This window comes from Macrobrachium rosenbergii, chromosome 49 (genome assembly GCF_040412425.1).
Source record: "Macrobrachium rosenbergii isolate ZJJX-2024 chromosome 49, ASM4041242v1, whole genome shotgun sequence".
In the NCBI taxonomy this organism is placed as follows: domain Eukaryota; kingdom Metazoa; phylum Arthropoda; class Malacostraca; order Decapoda; family Palaemonidae; genus Macrobrachium; species Macrobrachium rosenbergii.
In genome coordinates this window covers 9,016,615-9,039,114 of record NC_089789.1, presented here as the reverse complement: position 1 = coordinate 9,039,114, position 22,500 = coordinate 9,016,615, and the positions used below count along the sequence as shown (strand labels likewise).

The window sequence follows — 22,500 nt, the reverse complement described above, 5'->3', positions numbered from 1 at the left end:
TTATCATGTGAAGAAACCTAACAGGTTCTAGAGAATCACAATAGTAATGCTTAGGGTAACCTTTTTTCAGCTAGTTTTGCCAGTGGTATATATCATTCATTAAACTACTGTTTGTCTTATAAATGCATAGCAAGATCTACATTTTTGGAATTACTTTTTCAAAGAGAGTATATTATATATATATATATATATATATATATATATATATGCATATATCCATATATATATATATATATATATATATATATATATATATATATATATATATATATATATATATATATATATATGACTGTAATAGACTATAATGCCCTCTTAACTTTCTCGAATTCAAGCTTTTTTGGATACGCTTGTCACTACAAAGCCTTAAGATCTAAGTTCAAGAAATATGAAGAAATTCTGGTGTCTGGTATCGGGTAACGAACATGCCAGTCATAGTTAGCCAGTTGCAGTCTGTTTTGATTGTGTTAAGATTTCTGAAAAAGCTTTGTCCCATATGAGAAGAAGACGAAAAATTTCACAATGTTACATGTATTGTCCCGATTGCGTTTAAAATGTTTTGCAAGAAGCGACGTCATCTTCCTTTTACTAGAACTTTCTCACGTATCTCATTCCCAAAATGCTTTAGTAATGATGTCATCTGATTGTTTCGTTTCCTACTGCAATCCTAAAGTTTACTCATTCTGCTTTCAGAGACCGTTTGTGTTGGTTCCCTCTCTCTCTCTCTTTCTCTTTCTTCAAAAGAGAGAAATTATTTACGTAATCAAAATATTTGTGGTCATTGATATTAAATTTTAAATTTTGAGATCTGAATGTAGGAAAAGTTGTATATATTTATAAAACAACGGTACCAACATAAAAAAAAAGTTTTTTATAACTGCTTGTTTGTTTACTCAAGCAGCTGCGATTTTGTGAAAGTTTCCTATAAGCTTGCCTTGTAAGGTCAAGTTCTTGTTTTAATCTTATTTTATTTTTAAAAATTTTATTACCATGGAATAATTTTTAAGGTATATTGAGAAAATTTTTTGCCTCAGATGAAATTATTTTGGTAATTGTTGTAAGAGTGTTATTGTGTTTGCAATTTCTTGGTTTTTCACATTCTATATATTGGTGATTTAACACTTATTTACTTAGCATTTTAAATATTTCTTGATAATTTAAGATTGCATACTTGATTTAATTTTCATTTACTAAGATTTTCTGTTCAAATCTTTAAGATCTAATTTTTGATAGTTTAAATTTGTCTTGATTAATTCAATTTCTTGATAAGTTGAAGTCTTTTGTGATTTAGTTTTGTTTAATAATTTAACTCAAGAATTAGTTAAATTTCTTGTTGTTTTCAAGTAATAGTAAATTTTTACAGAATTCACGAATTCTAATTATAAATTTTGAATGTAAAAATAAATTTTTATTTAAAGTTTTTTAAAAACAGTGTTTCATTTATTGACTACCAGTGAATAGGATTAATTGTGTGAATAAGGAAAAGTACGAAAACATGTTTTGTTCCTTTAGTTTTGCTGAAGTGAATTAAGACCAGGTCAAAAGTTTCTTTTGTTTGATGGAGTGATTTATAAAGTTTACTCTAGTATACTTCTTGTTTAACTGTTGATAAGGTATATCACAAATTGTTCTGATAAACTTATTTTTGATTTTTTGTTTGTGTTTGATTAGTAAGCATTTTTAATGGATTTCACTGTTACCATTTTAGATTTTTGTACTCAGATTCATAATTTTTATTGTTATGAGATTTTCTTTCAAAGGTATCTGGTTTAAAGTGCTTGATTAAATTTTGAATTTTGAGATTAGTTTGTTTAATAACCAGTTACTTGGTAAACACATTGTAACAATAATATATATATATATATTATATATAATATATAAATTTTGAATGTAAAAATAAATTTTTATTTAAATTTAAAAACAGTGTTTATTTATATATATATTATATGTATGTAAATATAAATATGTATTTGTATATATATATATATATATATATATTATACAGTTAAAGTTGTTTGATGGAGAATGTTAACTTATTAACAGGTGTGAGGTTGAATGACCGTTCTGTCAATGAATAATCATTTTTCATGTGATTGCCAGCTTTTTTGAAACAGAATTTATTAATAATAATAATGAACGCTGCCTGAGCCAAGTTGATTCAATTTTGCACTGTAATGTAGGAAATTCTCCACTGAAACGAAACAAACTTCAAGAAACTGATGATTAAGTGACACGAAAGAAAACGTACACTGAAGGCAATAACAGTGACAGCTTACTTCAAAAGGCGAAAAAGCCATTGCAGAGAGAGAGAGAGAGAGAGAGAGAGAGAGAGAGAGAGAGAGAGAGAGAGAGAGAGAGAGAGCTGATTTGAAACAGAGATTAGATAATAATAATGAATGTAGACCATGCAAAAGCATTTCTTAAATTTCAAAGGTCAATGATCAATTATTTCAACACAGAGAGAGAGAGAGAGAGAGAGGAGAAACTGTTATAGCATTAGTAATGGGTATTAGGTAGCTTATATACATTTATCATTGGACAGTACGCACAATGAGACAATTATTGTACGAATAAACAATGGCATCAAATCTAAACATTCTAATGGCCCAATCAAGACCTCAGTTGACTCCTGGAATCCGTGAGAGATATTCCAAAGGAAGGGGGGAAAACATAATTCTAATCGAGTCCTCTATTTCGCGAAAGAATCTAATATTTTCTGACCTTGTTGACTGTTCTCCGATTTCGTCATCTTCCTCTGAGGGTTCCTTTCTTCTTTCTTGGTTCTCAGAAGCTGTTTGTGTGAATAAGATTTATATTTTGGACTAGGATGGTTGAGATTTGACCAAGTTCAGTATATTATAGTGTAATTTGCCTTACTTACGTTGTTTGGAAATATGGAATACAGCTTCACGCCTCTCGTCTAAATTTAAGATAGTCCGAGTATTTCCAACCCTTGCATAATGTAATGGTCCCGTAAATTAAGCGATTCTGTTTTAGGACAGAATACTTTCTTAGTCACAGACATAACCAAAGCTCGGCTAAATGGCAGTCACTTATTCCCTTTGCCCATTGGCCACAATATATAATGCTATCCCCGTTACCTCTGGTAAACCTTCTTCTTTCTTAAATGCTCTTGGAATCTGTCAGTGGTCACCTATGCTTTATCAATGGGAATTTGAGGCTCTTTACAATAAACACGCAAAGGTTTATTCACGTATGTAAGCAGTGAATGTAGGGGTGTGTGATGGGTTTGTCTGTTTGTTTACCTCTCTCTCTCTCTCTCTCTCTCTCTCTCTCTCTCTCTCTATATATATATATATATATATATATATATATATATATATATATGCAGAATCTACTGGTCACTTTTACCAGACACATATGTAATTCTAATAGCCACAATGCAATCTTAACTTCGCTAATTCTTTATTTTTTTTTGGATATGCCTGTAACTACGAAGCCGATAGATCCAAAGGGAAGAATGAAGAGCCTGTGACGGCCGGCCGCGGGAAGCGAACCCGAGTTACCTTAATCACAAAGGAGGTCACGTTGCCCACCTAACCACGAGAAGGATAAAAGTCTATCACCTCTCGTACATATATATACCTGTCGTTTTCAGATATATTTATTAGAGCTGGAATAGACCCATCCTCACCATCGTAGCCAAGTGGGCAATCGTTTTTATTGTTTTTTAGGCTGAAATATATATGCAGAATCTACTGGTCACTTTTACCAGACACATATGGAACTCAGGTTGGCTTCGCGGCCGGTTCGCTCTTCATTCTTCCCTTTGGATCTATCGGCTTCGTAGTTACAAACATATTGAATTCACAGGCATTGTGGCTTATGAATTACTTCCCTTTGGATCTATCGGCAGATTATTTTGTAGTTACAAGCATATCCAAAAAATCTGAAAACGAAGAATTACGAGAGGTTAAGAGGGCATTGTGATTAAGGTAACGGGTTCGCTTCCCGCGGCCGGTTGTACAGGCTCTTCATTCTTCCCTTTGATCTATCGGCACAGTTACAAGCATATCCAAAAGCAAGAATTAGCGAAGTTAAGAGGGGCATATCAGAATATATATATATATATATATATATATATATATATATATATATATATATATATATATATGTATATATATGTTAGTAAGGTATGCTCACTAACGCTCACCTACACAACAAGAGGTCCCAAGTTCGACTCCTGGACGAGATCAAGCAGATGTGTAAGTACTTAAAATTCATTGTGTCACCCTTAACCTGAGCACTGAAAAGGTTACCTGAGTTAGAGGAATTTATTTCTGGTGATAGAAATTCATTTCTCAATTATAATGTGGTTCGGATTCCACAATAACTCAGGTCCCGTTGCTAAGTAACCAATTGGTTCTTAGCCACGTAAAATAAGTGTAATCCTTCGGGCCAGCCCTAGGAGAGCTGTTAATCAGCTCAGTGGTCTGGTAAAACTAAGCTATACTTACTTTTTTGGTGGTTAGAAGACTGTGGTAGTAGCAACAGGGGTTAAAATATGTATGAGGCTAGCAATCTCATCCCAAAAGATAGAGGACATGGGATGCTTACCTTTTCTGGCACCATCGCTATATATATATATATATATATATATATATATATATATATATATATATATATATATATATATGTGTGTGTGTGTGTGTATATATATATGTGTATATATATATATATATATATATATATATATATATATATATATATATATATATGTATACATATTTTTACACACACACACACACACACACACACACACATATATATATATATATACATATACATAAATGGCATTCTTAAAAACCTCAGTTCTGATAACTCAGAGAACAAAAATATACTCCGGGTAACTAATAAAATATACAAAGATTAACTGAAGTGTATCCTTTTCGGGTTTAAGCTCCACCAGAGGGACTGATCTGAAGCTGAAATTCCAGCGAGAGGACTGTTTCATTGACTCAGGGGCTGGTCTCTTGACGCCTGATAAGGAGATACGCCCGAAAAGAATTATCATAAGAATGGCATGAATCTCTCTCCTGAGCGGAAGACGAGGAATACTATCAAACCTCTGCGAGTTTTAAGGGGTCAAGGATTTATATTTCAGTATCTTATACAAGTACATACACATTTAAATATATATATATATATATATATATATATATATATATATATATATATATATATATACACACATATATATACACATATATATGTATACAGTATGTATATGTATGCGTATATATACATATTATACATATACATATATGTATATATTATATATATGTATGTATGTATGTATATGTATGTGTTCACAGAGGAACTCAATAATACATATATAAACTTCAAAAGTGGGAATTCTTCATTACTAAGCTTTCAGAGGCTCGTCTGCCTCCATATTCGAGGAACCAGAGATGAAGGCTTGCAAATAAAGAATCTCCTCTTTTGAACATTCCGTATAAACAGAGAGAGAGAGAGAGAGAGAGAGAGAGAGAGAGAGAGAGAGAGAGAGAGAGTTACTTCCGCACACTGACTCGGCAAGCTAGCAATTTAACCAGCAAGCATTACTCGTCTGGCGTGGAAAATTTTGTAGCAATGTAAATGCCAGGTTACCTTTCATTTGAGAAAGCAGCCCACCTGACCTGTTGTCAACGCAGATTTAACAGGGTAGTTGAAATTCAAGCTGTCAGCATCTGGGATGGAACATCCTCAGGAGAACAAGATAAATTTTTTGTGAGGGGGAAAATGTTACTATTTTAAGTTTTTATTCAGGTTATGATACCAAAAGTAAACAATTTGAGGTTGTTTTCAAAAATTTTATCTGCACATATTTATTACTTTACCTAGTCAGTATCTAAAACTTGGCAGCATCGCCACGTATTCTTTATGGTGCGTCCACACTGAAGCAAATCATGTCCCCAACGTACGTCGGCAACCTATCGCACACACACTTCAGAAACATGTTGGATATAAGTCAACAACTTATTGGTGGCCTAACCAGCGCTTCATACGATTATTCAGCATTCGCCTAGGAATTCTGCCGTTAGCTTGTTTTCAAACTGTTTGTAATATGTATGGAACAGGTTGCCGATGTGTTTTTGACAATGTTGACTGTCAGCTGTTTTTCAGAATCATGCAAACTCGTATAATATCCAAGAAGCGCCGCTACTGTGGCACCGATGAACCTCTTAAAAGTTGGGGTAACAAGGTTCTACGTATTTACTTGCCGTATTTCTCTGACCAGCGGAGATAAGATTTTATTTTAACCTTTCGAGGCCGTAAACCGAGCGGCCTTTTGACCCCTAGAGCTGGAGACTTCGTATGGCTTAAAATAGTTCAACTTTTATCAAAGGTCAGGGTCATTTCCTTTTGCAATGTGCTCGAAAATAGTTTAGTAAGAATTCCATATTTTATATGAAGGATAAAATTCTCCTTAATCGCCTATTTATTTACTTAAAATGTCGAAGAATCAAACTGGTTGGTTGTAGATAAGATAGAGGATTTATGGCCTTCGAAATATTGAATGCAAGTCAGTTGCTGGTCTTGGGATTATCGCACGAGAATAATTGTGTCTCACGGGTGGTTGCTTATGAAATTTGACTGACTGCAATTCCAAATGCTGTATTCTTTTTTTGGACTTGTGCATGCGTTTGGGTGCCTGTGCGCGCGCGTGCGTGTGTATGCAGGGCAAAGAAGGGCGAGTTATGGTATGCTTAATTCGGGAACTGACTTATTTTTAATAGGGTTAACTGGAGTTCCAAAATCAAAGGTCCTCCAAGTCACATGAAGTTTTTAGCTATAGAACATCAAAACTTAGCTATAGACCATCAGAACTAAAATCTATGATCAATATTTCTTCATGAAACATTAATTTCATCAATACACACTTTATAAATACTCCCAGTTATACTGCGTTCATAAAAATACATTACAAATGATAAAAGGTGGTAAAATATACATGTGCTTCATTGCAGATGATCAAGCTCTCTTTACAAATGAGTAATTCTGCATCGGGTCTAATTCTCTTCCTTCAGCATTCTTTCCTTTCTTCCAGCGTGTCAGAAATCTAAACTACACGTGCTGGTTCAAGTCTCCAAGTACAACTTCCATAACAGTCCTGTCAGTCAACATCTTTCAGCCATATCTGCATTTTGTTATTTAATTTTGCATTTAGAAAAGTTGCATTCTTACACCGACAAATGCAATCACAGTTTATGTATGGATAATCACTGTCTCCGCATACCTTTATCTAACTGACGTTATCAATATATGAATCATAGATTCGTCAGTTAAAGGACGAGTGTAACAGTGACTGCTGTACTGTTCTTCTCTGGTGCTATCCCTGTTTAGTAGCAGAATGGTGTTAGGAGTTGTATATATATATATATATATATATATATATATATATATATATATATATATATATATATATATATATATTGGTATCAGTCTACCCATCTATCTATTGTATAAATAGAGATAGATAATAGACGGATAGGTAGATAGATGCACAGATAGACTGATACCAGTATGTGTGTATATATATATATATATATATATATATATATATATATATATATATATATATATCTACATAAATAAAGATAAAATCACGAAGGAAAGGTAAACGCTGGAGTGCTAAATTCTTTTGACTGCCTGTCGTCCTTTACTTAGCAGACTGATTAGTAAAGGACGACAGACAGTCGAAAGGCCTCGCAGCACCTGGTGTTTCCTTTCCTTCGTGGATTTTATCTTTATTTATATATATCTATCACTTTCCATATTTTCGTGATTCAGTTATACATACATATATATATGTGCATACATAAACTGAAAGAATTATGTACATACATGATGTATGTATGAACATACATAAAGCAGGAAAGTATCACTGCAGTAATATAAAATTTAAAGGAGAGAGACTCATTAAAATGCCGGACGCTTGGAATGAACTGTATGGAAATGATATTGCATTCTTAATCTACTGCTTTTTAATGGGTCCTCTTCACTTACATGTGCACGCGCGCACAAAATGGACGTGACTGTGTGTGCGCGTGTGTATGTAAGGGTGTACAGTATGTATGGTGTTATATTATATATATATATATATATAATATGTACATACAGTATATATATAAATACACATATATATGTATGTATGTATATATATACAGTATATATACATATATATATATGCATTTATTGAGTGTATGTATATATATATAAATATATATTATATATAAAATAAGCCACAAATATCGTTTAATATCCGATTTCCTATACCTCGGGATTCGAATTGCCGCCTGGTTGGGAAACAACGAAGCCATGGCTCAGTGGTCTAAGTCACTGGCTATGTTGTTTCTAAAGCAGGCATCGGTTCGAATCCTGCCGCAGACGAAGCACTTATCGTTATAAATTCTCCTAGGGCGTAAGTTATTCCCGATGTATAGTGAACTGGATATAAACCAAAATTTATAACTTGATACTTGTGAATATGAAAAAAATATCAAGCGTGTAAGTGGCAAAACCTTATATTAATATATATATATATATATATATATATATATATATATATATATATATATATACATATATACTGTATATGTATGTATGTATGTGTATGTGTGTGTGTGATTGCGCGTGTGCCCACGACACATAAACGAAAAACAATAATAGTGAATTAAAGGAATACGGGACTAAATATGGTTAATTACAACCCAAAATGAATTAATGTACAACATGCATTGTATATTATCTCTTTATCCGACGATTTGCTTTTTATTAATGCGCCCATGTCCCTACCGAAAAGACAAGTTATAACAATCATTTCTAACCAAATATAATATAATATAAGTACCCACTGTCCACAGCGCTTACTTCATGTAAATAAAAATTTTCTGTGATTCTTTAAACACGATGGAATCGTCTCCCTGAGGACGTTGTGCAACTGGAACTTCAAAATGCACTTCTTTACTACCCTTGAGCAATTCTCCTCGTATTTTAATAATTAATTACATTTATATCTACATATGTATTTATTAATTTGTTAATTCATATTTCTTTTCCAATAACTGATCTCTTTCTGCTTTTCCTGTTACCCTCAGTTAGCCTACTTCTTTCAAATGAACACCATATTCTTTGGAAGCTCGAATTTCAAGTCAATAGCCCCTGTGGGCTTGTACTATGTGAATAGGGTTCATCTTCTGAATAATAATAATAATAATAATAATAATAATAATAATAATAATAATAATAATAACTTCTTTCAAATGAACACTATATTCTTTCGAAGCTCGAATTTCAAGTCAATGACCCCTGTGGGCTTGTTCCGTATGAATGGGTATATATCTTCTGAATAATAATAATAATAATAATAATAATAATAATAATAATAATAATAATAATAATAATAACAGATACAGTGTACATAACGGCCGCCGCACGGAACGCAGACGAAGTTTGTCAGCGGCTGTTGAACTTTGTTTGTGGCTCTTTCCGGCGCATGACCTGACAAAGTTAGCGAGAGGTGAGGAGAGGAGAGCGAGAGGGCCTTCTTGGGGCGGCATCTCCTCCTCCTGTGGCTGTGCCTGGGCTTCGGGCAGCAGTGTCACGACGGGCGTTGTCAAGTGAAGGACTCTTTGCTTCTCTCTCTCACCCTCTCTCGCTCTCTCTGTCCATCCTCTCGACTTCGTGGACGCTCCAATGTAAAACCTTCGACCTCAGTCCCGCCGACAGCTTTGAGCAGCGCACTGAAAGAGCTCTTGAACGCGAATTGAAGCGGCCAACTTTTTGAACTGTGAATCGAGTCCTCCATTTATTTTTTCAGTAACTTTTTGTATATATACATATATATTTGCTCCCGTTGTTTTTGTTATGCGTGTGTCCTTCTCTCCACTTTCGGCGATGCCATGAGGATGGTCCTCCAGCAGAAGAGGATAATATCGCTCGCGCTCATCATTCCTACTGCCATTTGTTTGCACGTAGGTAAGTCCTCACTTTATTTGTAGCGTCGTGGATTTCGAGTCCTAATACGTCACATCAATCTGACATGTCCAAGTCAGCTGGTGCATCCTCCGGGGTCATTTGCTCCTAACACCTGACGTTCGTCATTTGAAACGAACTAAAACTGTTTTCATATTTTATTCCAAACATATGTCAATCATAATTTCATGCTGAGAGAAATGATGATTTTATTACTGCTATTGTTATTATTAATGAGCATATATTGTCTATGAACGAGATATGAATTTAATATAATTTTTAATCGCAGGATATTTGTCACTCGCGATTCTGTGATATGAGAAATAATGTCATTTTTTGATAGCGACCACAGTCGACTTAATTGCTAATTTGTCAAAGCTAGTATAAATAATTTTTTTTTATATTCATGCATACAGTTACTGAAAAATACCCGCCTTTGCTTTCAAAATGTAGTTATTCAGGAAAAAAAATCTACAATTTATGCAACTCAAACCTCATGAAGTTCGAAGCGCAAGTTTTTAATTGGTATTATTAATTAATGCATATCTATATTTAGAGTTATCTGTTGTCTAGTTATTTTTCAATACACATACATATATATATATATATATATATATATATATGTGTGTGTGTGTTTTTTCGCTTCATGCCTTTTCAATTATGTGGGCGGTGGGGAGGGGCGTGGGGGTGCCGCCAGAAGAGGCTACCTTCTCAGTCCGAGGAAAGTCTTTAGGGACGGGGTTGCTTGCCCTACACCCTTTTTCTTAAACCACCCCCAAAAAGATCCCGGCCATTTATATTACTCAAGAATCTATGTTTCAACAGGAATCTTTACAATAGTGCAATAACAACTACAAATGAATTATCTACCTTAAAATCTGTGACCACTAAATGGAACTGAGGGCGGTGGGCCCGGAGCGATCTACGGACCTAACAAGTGTGATCCCTGTGTAGCACGCTCAGCCAGGCGCGCCACTCCCCCCCCCCCCCCACATTGGTTGATTGTATTCTCCACATTTGCCATTAAAAATTCGGTAAAATAATCATTTAATCGAACAGGATTAAAATTTCCGACCATATACTCTTTCTAAAATATACTCTTTCTACGACAAAGTTTCAACGTAAATTATGATTAACAAAAGGATTGGTTATAATGTCCAATTCACTACTTATTTCCGTTGACATTTTCTATAGCATTCTTATATATATATATATATATATATATATATATATATATATATATATATATATATATATATATATATATATATATATATATATATATATATATATATATATATATATATATATATATATATATATTTGATTTTTTGTCTCCATCAGACTTGGGCTATATAAGGTCATTAAGAAGTTCTCCTTTTCATCGGTCTTTGCTAGCAAGTCCGTTGGGGTTCGAATCGCCTGTGAGGACGAAGCGATACTACAACATTCCGTTCAAACCCGTTAGGCCTCTGTCGATCTATGCAGCAAATGGTCGGATTTGTTATCTTGCCGATGCCTAAATGATACAACCTTATCTTTTCCTTCTTCTTCAGCTTTACCTGTTTCTAAATTGGGTCGCTGTTTCCTTTCAGCTTTTGCCACCATTCGCTACTTTATCCTTCCTTCTGAACTTCGGCCTCCCTCTTCTTCTCCTTCCCTCCACCTCCATGTTCTTAATTACCCTTTCACACGGATGATCGTCTCTCCGCATGACGTGACCAAACCACCGCAGTCTTCTTTCCTGGGCCCTTCGATACATCCTTATCAATGGCCAGAAAGAGGCTTCGTAGGAATTTAAAAGGTGATCACCTAAAAATTTTTGTCATCTGAAGTAATTTCTATATAAAAACACTCTCATCATAAAAAAACAATGGCATTATTTTAACGAAATTCATCTGAAAACTGGAGCGAGCCGTAGGGTGTAAAGAAAATTGTAAATAAAACCGAAAGTGAATTTGATATACAGTAACCCAATTACGGTTTCTGGTCACGGCAGAAATTACCGAGTAAAATCGTCAAATGCAAACACGACTTACATATCAACTATACACTATATTAACTAAAATTTCCTAAACATTCTGCAGAAAATCACAAAGTACCTTAAAAAGCTGTCACCTCGTATTATCAACTGACAGCAGGAAATGAACGCTAGATTTGAAATCTTATAACATTATGTTCATTGGTGTAATGCACAAAATGATAATTATAATCTAAAATGGCAACTGGAAAAGACTTACGTATCCTATTATCAAGTTAAAGAACAAAATGAACACAGAGTTGAAAAATAAAAAGTAATAATAATTCAGGTAATATTTTTTAAAACGCTCAATCCCGTCCAAACAAAACACACCATGTTAGTAAAGTATTAACAAGTCACATATCTCCTACCGCCCAAAAGAATGTTTGTATGGCCCTAACCAGATCCCCCCAAAAAAGGAAAAACGAAAAAAAGAAATAAAAACTAGGTTTCAGGAGCGGCCTTGATTTTTCTACCGTGAGCGACAGTCCAAACTTCCCCGACAATGTAATGACGCCGGGGAAACGTGATGGAAATAGTCTGGCAGAAATCGGAATCAAGTTTGGAAGGACCCGATGTGTTAGGTAGCTAGTGGTTCTCAACCGGGGGAGGTGAATTTCAGAGTTTCAGGGGGAATCGTGACCACAGACTAGCAGGCTCAAACTGGCTCTAGGACCACACAAAACGCAGCGTGCATCGGTTCACGCTACTGAGAGGTCACGCTGGGCTTTCTCTCTGCTAGCTAGTGTATTCGTGTTAGTATTTTGTTGCATATTATTTGGAATGCACCTTTTGAGGCAGACAATTTTGGAAAAGGGGGGAGGGGAGGTGGGATGACATTCTGGCATATGGTGAAAGGGCCAAAAAATGTTGAGAACCACTGAGTTAGACCTGTACAGGAACAAGTACAGGTGTACATACAGAATCTACTGGTCACTTTACACCAGATACGTATGTAATTGTAATAGCCACAGTGCCCTCTTAACCTCTCGAATTCTTCACACATTTTAGATACGCTTGTCATTACAAAGCCCTAGATACAAATGAAAGAAGTATGAAGTAATTTGACGTCTGGATCCCGAGTATCAGAACAAGGCCACGTTGCCGACCTGACCACGAGAATGGGTGTTCAACGTATGGTCGGTCAAATGGCTTTTAAAGAGTTCTAGAGTTCTAGAGTTCTGCAGAATTCTGGAGCTTTTTGTAGAGTTCTTTTAGAGTTCTAAAGTTCTTTTACTGAGTTCTAAAGTTCTTTTGCAGTTCTAGATATTTTTTTAGTCAGAGTTTTTTTTTAAGAGTTATCAGTTCCTTTAAAGAGTTCTAGAATTCTGTACAGCGTTCTTTTACAGAGTTCTAGAGTTTTGTTCCACGTATGATTATTGTATGATGAGGCCTATATTAACACTGGCACATATATAGAGTCCGATCTAATGGAAGCAGTCAGGAGTTGGAGTACAGACTTTAAACCAAATGCCAAGCATTGGAACCTATGAGGTCATTCAGCGCTGAGAATAATGTTAAAACAATTGTTGAGTGAAGGTGGAAAGTAAGATGGAAGAAATAGAAAATGAACGGAGACACACCTAAAGGAATGAAAAGGGTTGCAGCTAAGGGCCGAATGGACGCTGCAAAGAACCTTAAGTAACGCCTACAGTGCCCGCGACTTTAGTCCCGAAATGGCCCAAGCAGTCAGGACCCAATAAGTGCGATTAATGACACTCAAAACCACACGAACGAATGAAAACTATTGTTTACATTGAAAACAATGAATATAGCTGAATATAGTTATACACCCATACATATCGTAACCCACTTACACATAACATAGGTACTGATTATTCCTTTAAGAGTTATATATAAATCAGAACTGTCATGATTAATTCAGAGTTGAATTCACAAGATCTAGCAGCAAAGCTAACTCGACAATTTTCCGCTAAACAAAAATGGCAGTTACTGATAAGCAACTGTGATAAAAGAACATTATTTTTTAAGCAGAATAATATTCAAACCAAGATTATTTATCCACGTATAAAATCGAAAATTATAAAACTGCACCAATGTGATATGTAAAACATGTCTTTAATATATTAGACCATCGAAAACTCTAGACTGTGAGACGACACAATTAAGGTTATTACTGTAGTAACTGAAGTAAGTGGAGCTTACCCATTCCTTGCCTTTTGAGTGAAGAGATTCCGTTCGAAGAAGAAGAAGAAGAAGAAGAAGAAGAAGAAGAAGAAGAAGAAGAAGAAAAGATATTAGAGGGGCATATATTGGTGGGCAATTTACACGCTTCTCTAGAAGCAAGAGTTCGCGCCAGCACACGGTTGGTTTTATATAATATAAAACAGCTAGTTGGAGGTAGCCCAAATTACACCAGTACCGAATTGCTTAAAACGAAAAGCCTGTGGAACCGCAACATATCAAAAGAGGGAGGCCTGGGTTGCTCTTCCGCGCTCACTGAAAGCGGCGTCACGCGACCACTTTTTCTGGAGGCTATTAGCATCTCGCCGTCATTTTTATTCGCCGGGCAATTAAAACTCTTTAGCGAAGCTGAAATCGCGCGTGTTCGCGCGCGCATGAAGCTGCATAAATAAATACGCACGACTTCAATATTGCCATCAATACTGTCACTTGGTACACAATACGCATGTCTGTTAAGGAGCGCTATATTTTCCCACGTGTTTCTTTGATGGTTCTAGGAAAGATGTCTTTTGCCTGACAACGCGACCGTTAGTGGAGAGTGGATCTTTGGCAAATGCTGGATAATCGTATGATACACTAGTTAGGGCTACCACTACCAATAAGTCGTTGATATGTGTGCTATATAATGCTAGCATGTGTTTATGACTTGTTGGATAATCGTATGGCGCACTGCTTAAGACTACGAACAAATCGTTGATTTGTATTCAACCTGTTAGTGATGTGCGTGCGATAAGTTGCCACCGTGTGTTTGTGACATGTTTGAGTGCAGTGTGGACACGCTTTAAAATGTCATTCTAGCCATTCTGAACAAGAAACGCGTAGCATCGGCACGGTGCAGTTACGTATGTGTAGTAGACTTCTTATAAATGTGTTATTGTGATACGACACCCATTCAGGACTGATACGCGTACGTATCGTGCATGTGTGTCATGGAAGACACGGATTGGAACCGGAATATAGAATTTAGGCCAAAGGCCAAACGCTGGGACCTATGAGGTCATTCAGCGCTGAATGGGAGTTGAGAGTAGAAAGGTTTGAAGGGTTTAACAGATGGAAAACCTCGCAGTTGCGCTATAAAACAATTTTTAGAACAGGGTGGAAAGTCAGATGAAAAAAAGAGGATATGAACGGAGGTACAGGAAAAGGAATGAAAGGGGTTGCAGCTAGGGGCCGAAGGGACGCTGCAAAGTAATGCCTACAGCGCACCACGTGAAATGCACTGACGGCACTACCCACCACGGAGAGGAAGACATGGCGAAAACCTATTCGTTTTGAAAAAGATAATTTACGATAATGTTGAATGGGGGAGCAATAAAAATGAAGTGAAAAATTTGTGATAACAGGGTCCTTCATACTGTTCTGTTCATTTATAAAATGTATAACTCTCCGACCTTGTATCTTGGATCCTATAACCTGCATCTTTTTAAGGGCGGCACCGTTATCAGTTAACAGTGACCGAGATTGATCGAGACTATCAATCTCCCAACACCCGAACCAGCGCGAGTCTCTTAATCATAGGAGAATGAATAATGCAGGAGAAAACATGACAAATGTGGAAAAATGAATCAGGGGGAGGACTGGATCTAACGTGAGCGAAGTAAGCATAAATGATAATGAAGGCTTATGACGAATGACTCAGCAGTCCCTGTCCGAATTATTACAACGAGAGCTGAAAGGAAGCCAAATATCGGCGCCACAGAAGATGAAACAGGAGGTGAGAATATTCCGAGAGTACGATCGATTAGGCAAGTGAAATGAAATGAACGTGGCGCGGTTAGATGCGCGAAAAATGGAAAAAGAAGTTTGTGGTTTAACCGACTGGTCAGCTAAACTGTATAATGGAAGGAGCCATGTGTAGGTTTATGACCAGTAAAAAAAATCATACTGATTTTTGTGATCTGTATATATATAGGTCAATTCCACTCCAGGGAAACTTTTATTTTGAAATAGAAATATTGCATAATATACAATTACCTTAAAAACAAATTGCATAGCAAATGATGAATTGCGCAACACCCGACTCAGGAACGCAGACTTGTTGAATAAAACATTCTCGTCAAATACTGGACTAATAAATAGCTCATTTTACGAGCTATTTCTTAATCCATCCACGTTGCGTCTGTTAAGCTTCACGATCTCACAGACACTGAATGACTGAGAATCCTTGCTTCCATTGCTGACAGGTTTGGCTACGGCAACCCAGAGGCTTGCTATTTTCACGTGCTTGTCGGGTGGTACAACCTTGCAAGAATGAAATCTTAGGTTCGTTCACAGTTGAAGAATACATGTCACAAACATTTGTTCTCCTATTACGGCGGCTAATTTGTTCCCTACATGTGCGCTGTACTTATGCAATAAGTTTCCGAAGTATGTTATGACGTGTATTATTGTAGTGCAGACGCACCACCACAAGAACCGATAATGAACATTTACTAACAGAGTTCATTCCTATCTTACCCAGCCATCATTTAAAAAAAAATAATACCTCTTACATACACTGCTAAATCCTATTAACACTATCCAGACAATATGAACTGAAATAACCACGAATAACGTAGGAAATACCGAGAAAATTTAATTAACCAAGAGACCCACAATTTCCACATTTGACAGCATAATTCGGCGCTTCTTCTTCGCATTCAGTAACTGAATCCACAGAGATGTCTAGACTCCAGTTTCTAGAGAATCTATGGAAGGAAGCGGCCCTTATTCTCTAGAGATAGAGAAGGGGGAAGCCCTGTCCTAACGAGCCAGATAGGCCTAGAATGAGTAAAGCCCAAAATGATTTAATGGGAGAAAGCCCCGCTGGGAAAAATAGAAAGATTAATTGATTTATTGAACGTGAAAATCATTGGCGTTGTGATGGGCATTAGGAAGGGAAGATAGTGCTTCTCAGTGAATGTCATTATTATTATTATTATTATTATTAATAGCATTTACTTGGTTGTTCATTATTAATACTTTTTAAACTGGTTTTAACTTTCTTCGTTTTCTTCACAATTCAATTCAGTTATTTCATTACACGAGAGCTTTCTTTGCTATATAATAATAATAATAATAATAATAATAATAATAATAATAATATAATAATAATATTTACTTGAACAGAAAGTATGTCTCAAAGGGGGTGTGCTTCCAAAATAATAATAATAATAATAATAATAATAATAATAATAATAATAATAATAATAATAATAATGTTGCGGAAACAATTTTTTTTAGAGACAGCTACTTGTTAATTTATGCATGTCTGAAATGGTTAAATTTCAGGCAGCACTTAATGCGTTCTAAATTAGAATTTCAGTCTCTACTTTCCTTCACAAGTGCTGGACCAACGATTCTTAATACTATCTGACCCTGTAGGGGGTAGCAGAATAGAGCAGAATATAGGACTTAGACCAAAGGCCAAGCACTGGGACCTATGAGGTCATTCAGCAGTGAAACGGAAATTGACAGTAAAAAGGTGTGAAAGGTGTAACAGGAGGAAAACCTCGCAGTTGCACTATGAATCAATTGTTAGGAGAGGGTGGAAAGTAAGATGGAAGAAAGAGAATATGAACAGAGGTACAGTAAAAGGAATGAAATAGGTTGCAGCTAGGGGCCGAAGGGGTGCTGCAAAGAACCTTAAGTAGTGCCGTCAGTGCACCTGACGAGGTACACTGTAGACATTACTAAAGAGTGTTTGCAGCATCCCTTCGGCCCCTCGCTGCTGCACCCACTTTTCAGCCTTTGACTTTAACTCCGCTCTCGGTTCTTTTCTTCAGTCTCAGTCTTGCTTTTCTTTTCAACCTCTCTAACTAATACTTCGTAGTGCAACTGTCGGGTTTCCTATCAGTTCCACCTTTAAATCCCTGTACTTCAACTTCTTTATATAATTTCTGGATCTCTTATCTTGCTGTCCAACCGCTCCATCTCCCCCTTTTCACTGTCTTAGGCGCTGAATGGCCGAAAGTGCCCCATTACTTGGCTTGACAGCCTAAATTTCATAAACCTAAATCATTAATACCATTTTAGCAAACATGAACAGGCATTGCTGTTATCTAGTTGCGTAAGGGAAATCGCATTATCAATGATGCCAAATATAAACGAGTATTTTCGTATTCATCTATTCATGAAGCATTTGCAGGTCAATCCTGTTACACAGCCGACTAAGATTATTCGGATTATGTGGATTACTGGTCAGTACTTGTGTGCGTGTGACCGCCAAGAAACGTCAAACACCATCGGTACATATGCGCCCCTCGAATGTCCGTGGGGGAGGTTATGGGGCTAACAACCTCATCCTAGGAAAAAAAAAAGAGCTAGTGGAGTGTGTGTGTGTGTGTGTATGAACAAAGTTACAGCCACGAAGGAAAAGTGAAACAATGAGATGCTAAGTACTTTCGTCTTATTACCAAGCATGGTCGCAGCAACGTTCTTACATTTTTGTGATTTAAAAGTAAACACACACACATATATATATATATATGTACATATATGCATATATACATTTACATATATATATGTATATATATACACTTATATATATATACATATGTGTATATATATACACTTACAAATATATATGTATATATATATATATATATATATATATATATATATATATATATATATATATATATATATCAAAGTTTCAGTAAAACGCCTTTATGGAAACATTATGACTGCTAATAATAGCTTTGAGATGATATTTAATAATTAGCATTTATTCGTGGTGAAGTTCAGCCTTCGGAATGCTGAAGGGCTTTAAAACCTCCTCTCTCTAAATGGCAGCGCGCGTTCTAATTTCCCTTTACATTCAAAGTGTGCGTTCTACACATTTCCCAAAGCTGATTGCATTTTTCATAGTTATTTTCATCGCCCCGTTCCATTACACAAATACTGGAATTGGTGTCTGTCAGGCGTAGCAGAGCTTCAATGCTGTTTCTGAAAATCCTGTCTACAATACATACCGTCGACAATGAAATGCCCTTTTTAAATGCTAACCTTAGTAATAGTGCTTCTAATGATAGTGATGTAGTTTCTATATCATTTAAAATATCTTTAGCAAAAGCTTTAGAATCCTCTTTCAGCTTCTGTTTTCTAGACTATGACAATTTTCAAGCCTTCGCTATTGGTTCCATCGGACCTGGAGTTAGACGAGGTCATCAGTTGCCATACCTTCTACGTGAAGAAGCTATGGTCCTTACGTGTCCTAACAAAGAATAAAGGAGGGTATATCTTTAGTAAAAAAGTCTGAATATTTTGAACTTTTTCGTATCAGTTAGATTGCAGTGATACATATCAAACGGCGGTACGTTTCAGACATCGAATATATATATATATATATATATATATATATATATATATATATATATATATATATATATATATATATATATATATATATATATATATATATATATATATATATATACTATATAACAGAATCTACTAGTCACTTTTTACCAGATATCTATGTAATCGTAATACCCACAATACCCCTCTTGGCTTCTCGAATTCTTCACACTTTTTTTTGGGTACGCTTGTCACTACAAAGCCTAAGACCCTAATGCTAGAATATCTGACGTTTCTCCCTCGAGCAGGGAGCAAAAAGGTATGGAGAGCCATTTAGCAGAGGCACAGAAGGAAATCCCAAGAAGGGCCAAGGGACCTTAAGAGCTTCTGGCGCATATATTTCACCGCCCATGACCCACCAGCGGGCGCCTTATAAACGAAAGGCTTCTGCAAACATACAAGTGCCATTGGCAGCTGCTGCGGAAACCCCTCGTCTTCTCTTGCAAGGGAGGAATGAAGGAAGGAAGGTATCTTGGGAAATGTTCCAAAGAATGTTGAGAATGGCCGTGATGCAGAGATCTCCAATGATTAACGCGTTACTCTGCCGAGAGGAAAGGGCATTCGTAAAAGGAGCATCTTACTGGACACACTCTATATGCAGACTGCGGGGAAATAAATTTCTGACTCACATCGTGATCGATCCCAGGTCTTTCAATTTGAAAGGCCTTGGTTCGATCCCGATGTGAGTCAGAAATTTATTTCTGTTTCATTCGTGAATGGGTGTTGATTACTGCGGAGGAAGTGTGAAGGGCGCACGGTTGGTGCATGTTTCAAATGAAGAGGGCCTTATGCCAGCATGGGGCCTTGACCAAAAGCGACCTGTATATGTAATAAGGTATAATGGAATAAGAAGCCTGGTGTGTGGACCTCTCGTGGATTAACAGGGTCTTATGCCAGCGTGGGTCCTTGCCCAAAAGCGACCTGTGTATATATGTAATAAGGTATAATGAAATAAGAAGCCTGGTGTGTGGACCTCTCGTGGATTAACCAACCCAGACAAGTTACATTTCCCGACTGCCATAGGATTCTCCCGAAGGATTTTTCTTGTCCTTGACCGACTAGTAAAAATTAAAGTAATGCAAAAATGAAGGAGTTGGACATCGAGTTTAAAAGCGATGCACCTGCAGGGGAAACAAGTCATACTTCCGGACTCACTGAGGATTCTTCCGAAGGACTGGTCCCGTCCCTGACTGACTAGTAAAAATTACAGTGAAGCAAAATTAAAGAAGTTGTACAGCGAGTTTGAAAGCAATGTACCTGCTGTGGAAAAAAAAGGGGCCACTGTAAGCGATAGCCTATACCTCCCACGAGCAACCCCTAATGGAGTAATATGCGAAGGGCATAGGCGTCCCTGACACGCATCCAGTATCCAGAGATATTTCGGCGCATTAACTCCCACTGCAGTTAATTTCGCCTCCCTGCTTTGCGAAGAGGAACGGAAATATATGTATCACGTTCAGCACTTCAATAAGATTAAATTTCTTGATATTCGCTCATAACTGAATTGCTCTTGCCATGATGAAAGACAGAGGAGGAAAGGAGGAGGCTCTGATTAAAGTTGCAGTCTGTTCGAATTGATAATGTTCTCCGAATTGTTCTGCAGGCTTTATAAAGGTCAGGAGATGAACTTGACCAGTTTTCTATATATATATATATATATATATATATATATATATATATATATATATATATATATATATATATATATATATACACACATATGCACACAATGTATATACATTTACATACATGTATATACACACATATATATATATATATATATATATATATATATATATATATATATATATATATATATATATATATATATATATAGGATCTGGTGGTTCTAGATCGCATTATTATTATTATTATTATTATTATTATTATCACGGAAAATACACCACTTCTCTTGTAATTTTCTGCGTGTAAATATACCAAGAGGTCATTCGCTGGTCACATACAAAAAGCGAAATCATTTTGCGTTGAAATGAAGACGGGAGAAAAAACATCAGCTAATTTTTCAACTGACAGTTCAAAATAAAAAAAAAGCAATAAACGAACAAACGTTCATTAGACATTTTTGTAGTAAAAACTACAAACAAAACCAACAGAATTTCTTTACATTTCATTTCGTTTCATAGAATTTTGCCCTTTTATCAATTTCGGTCACTGACCTCTATCAGTCTTGCTCGCTACACAGATCTTGCTTAGGCGGACGCGACCAGTTTGAGCGCACACCATGGGCAGTGATGCCCACCGAAAACTTTCATTTATTTTGGATTTTATGGTTCTATTATGGGAGCTGTATTACGACGGAGCAAATGTTTCAAAACCATTATAAATTTTATTTCTATACAATGAGAGACGTACGAAAAGTTTCTATAGATTAGAAAAAAGAAAATGAAAAATAGAAAAAAATATCGAAAAGGAAATATCGATAATATTATATATCAAAGACAAATCTAACTCGTGAAAACAAAACTGGAAGAGGAAAAAATGGCACATCCAATCCGAGACTGATACGCTAAAGCATGGACGATCTGGCCAAAGGCAGGTGACAATCTGACGCGGGATGACGACGCCACACCTAAAATTAGCAAATTAGCAGCCTAAATGCCTCCATCCATTAAGCAAGACATAGTTAAATAGATAAAAACAAGTAAAAAGTGCGCCCAAGTTTCTTCGGCGCAATCGAGTTTTCTGTACACCGTACAATGCTGTATGAAACTCTACGCCACGGCCTATGAAACCCTCAGCCGCGGCCCGTGAAACTTTCAGCCAATGTCCGGTGGTGGCCTGTGTTGCTGGCACCTGTAGCAGTGCCAGACGCACGATGAAGGCTAACCTTAACCTTAAATAAAATAAAAACTACTGAGGCTAGAGGGCTGCACTTTGATATGTTTGAAGATTGGATGATGGATGATCAACATACCAAT

The 22,500-nt window shown here is 36.1% G+C and overlaps 2 protein-coding genes across 2 annotated transcripts in view; one reads left to right on the top strand and one right to left on the bottom strand.

Moving 5' to 3' along the window:
* The window catches only part of eIF3l (eukaryotic translation initiation factor 3 subunit l), a 248,904-nt gene that overhangs the window by 104,207 nt on the left and 122,197 nt on the right, over positions 1-22,500 (bottom strand). The gene's annotated exons all lie outside the window — the stretch shown is intronic.
* The window catches only part of LOC136832068 (uncharacterized), a 74,860-nt gene continuing 61,981 nt past the window's right edge, over positions 9,622-22,500 (top strand). The window contains exon 1 of the mRNA XM_067092677.1: positions 9,622-10,002. Coding sequence (XP_066948778.1) covers positions 9,927-10,002 — 76 coding nt within the window. The 5' untranslated portion in view covers positions 9,622-9,926. The remainder of the gene's footprint in view (positions 10,003-22,500) is intronic.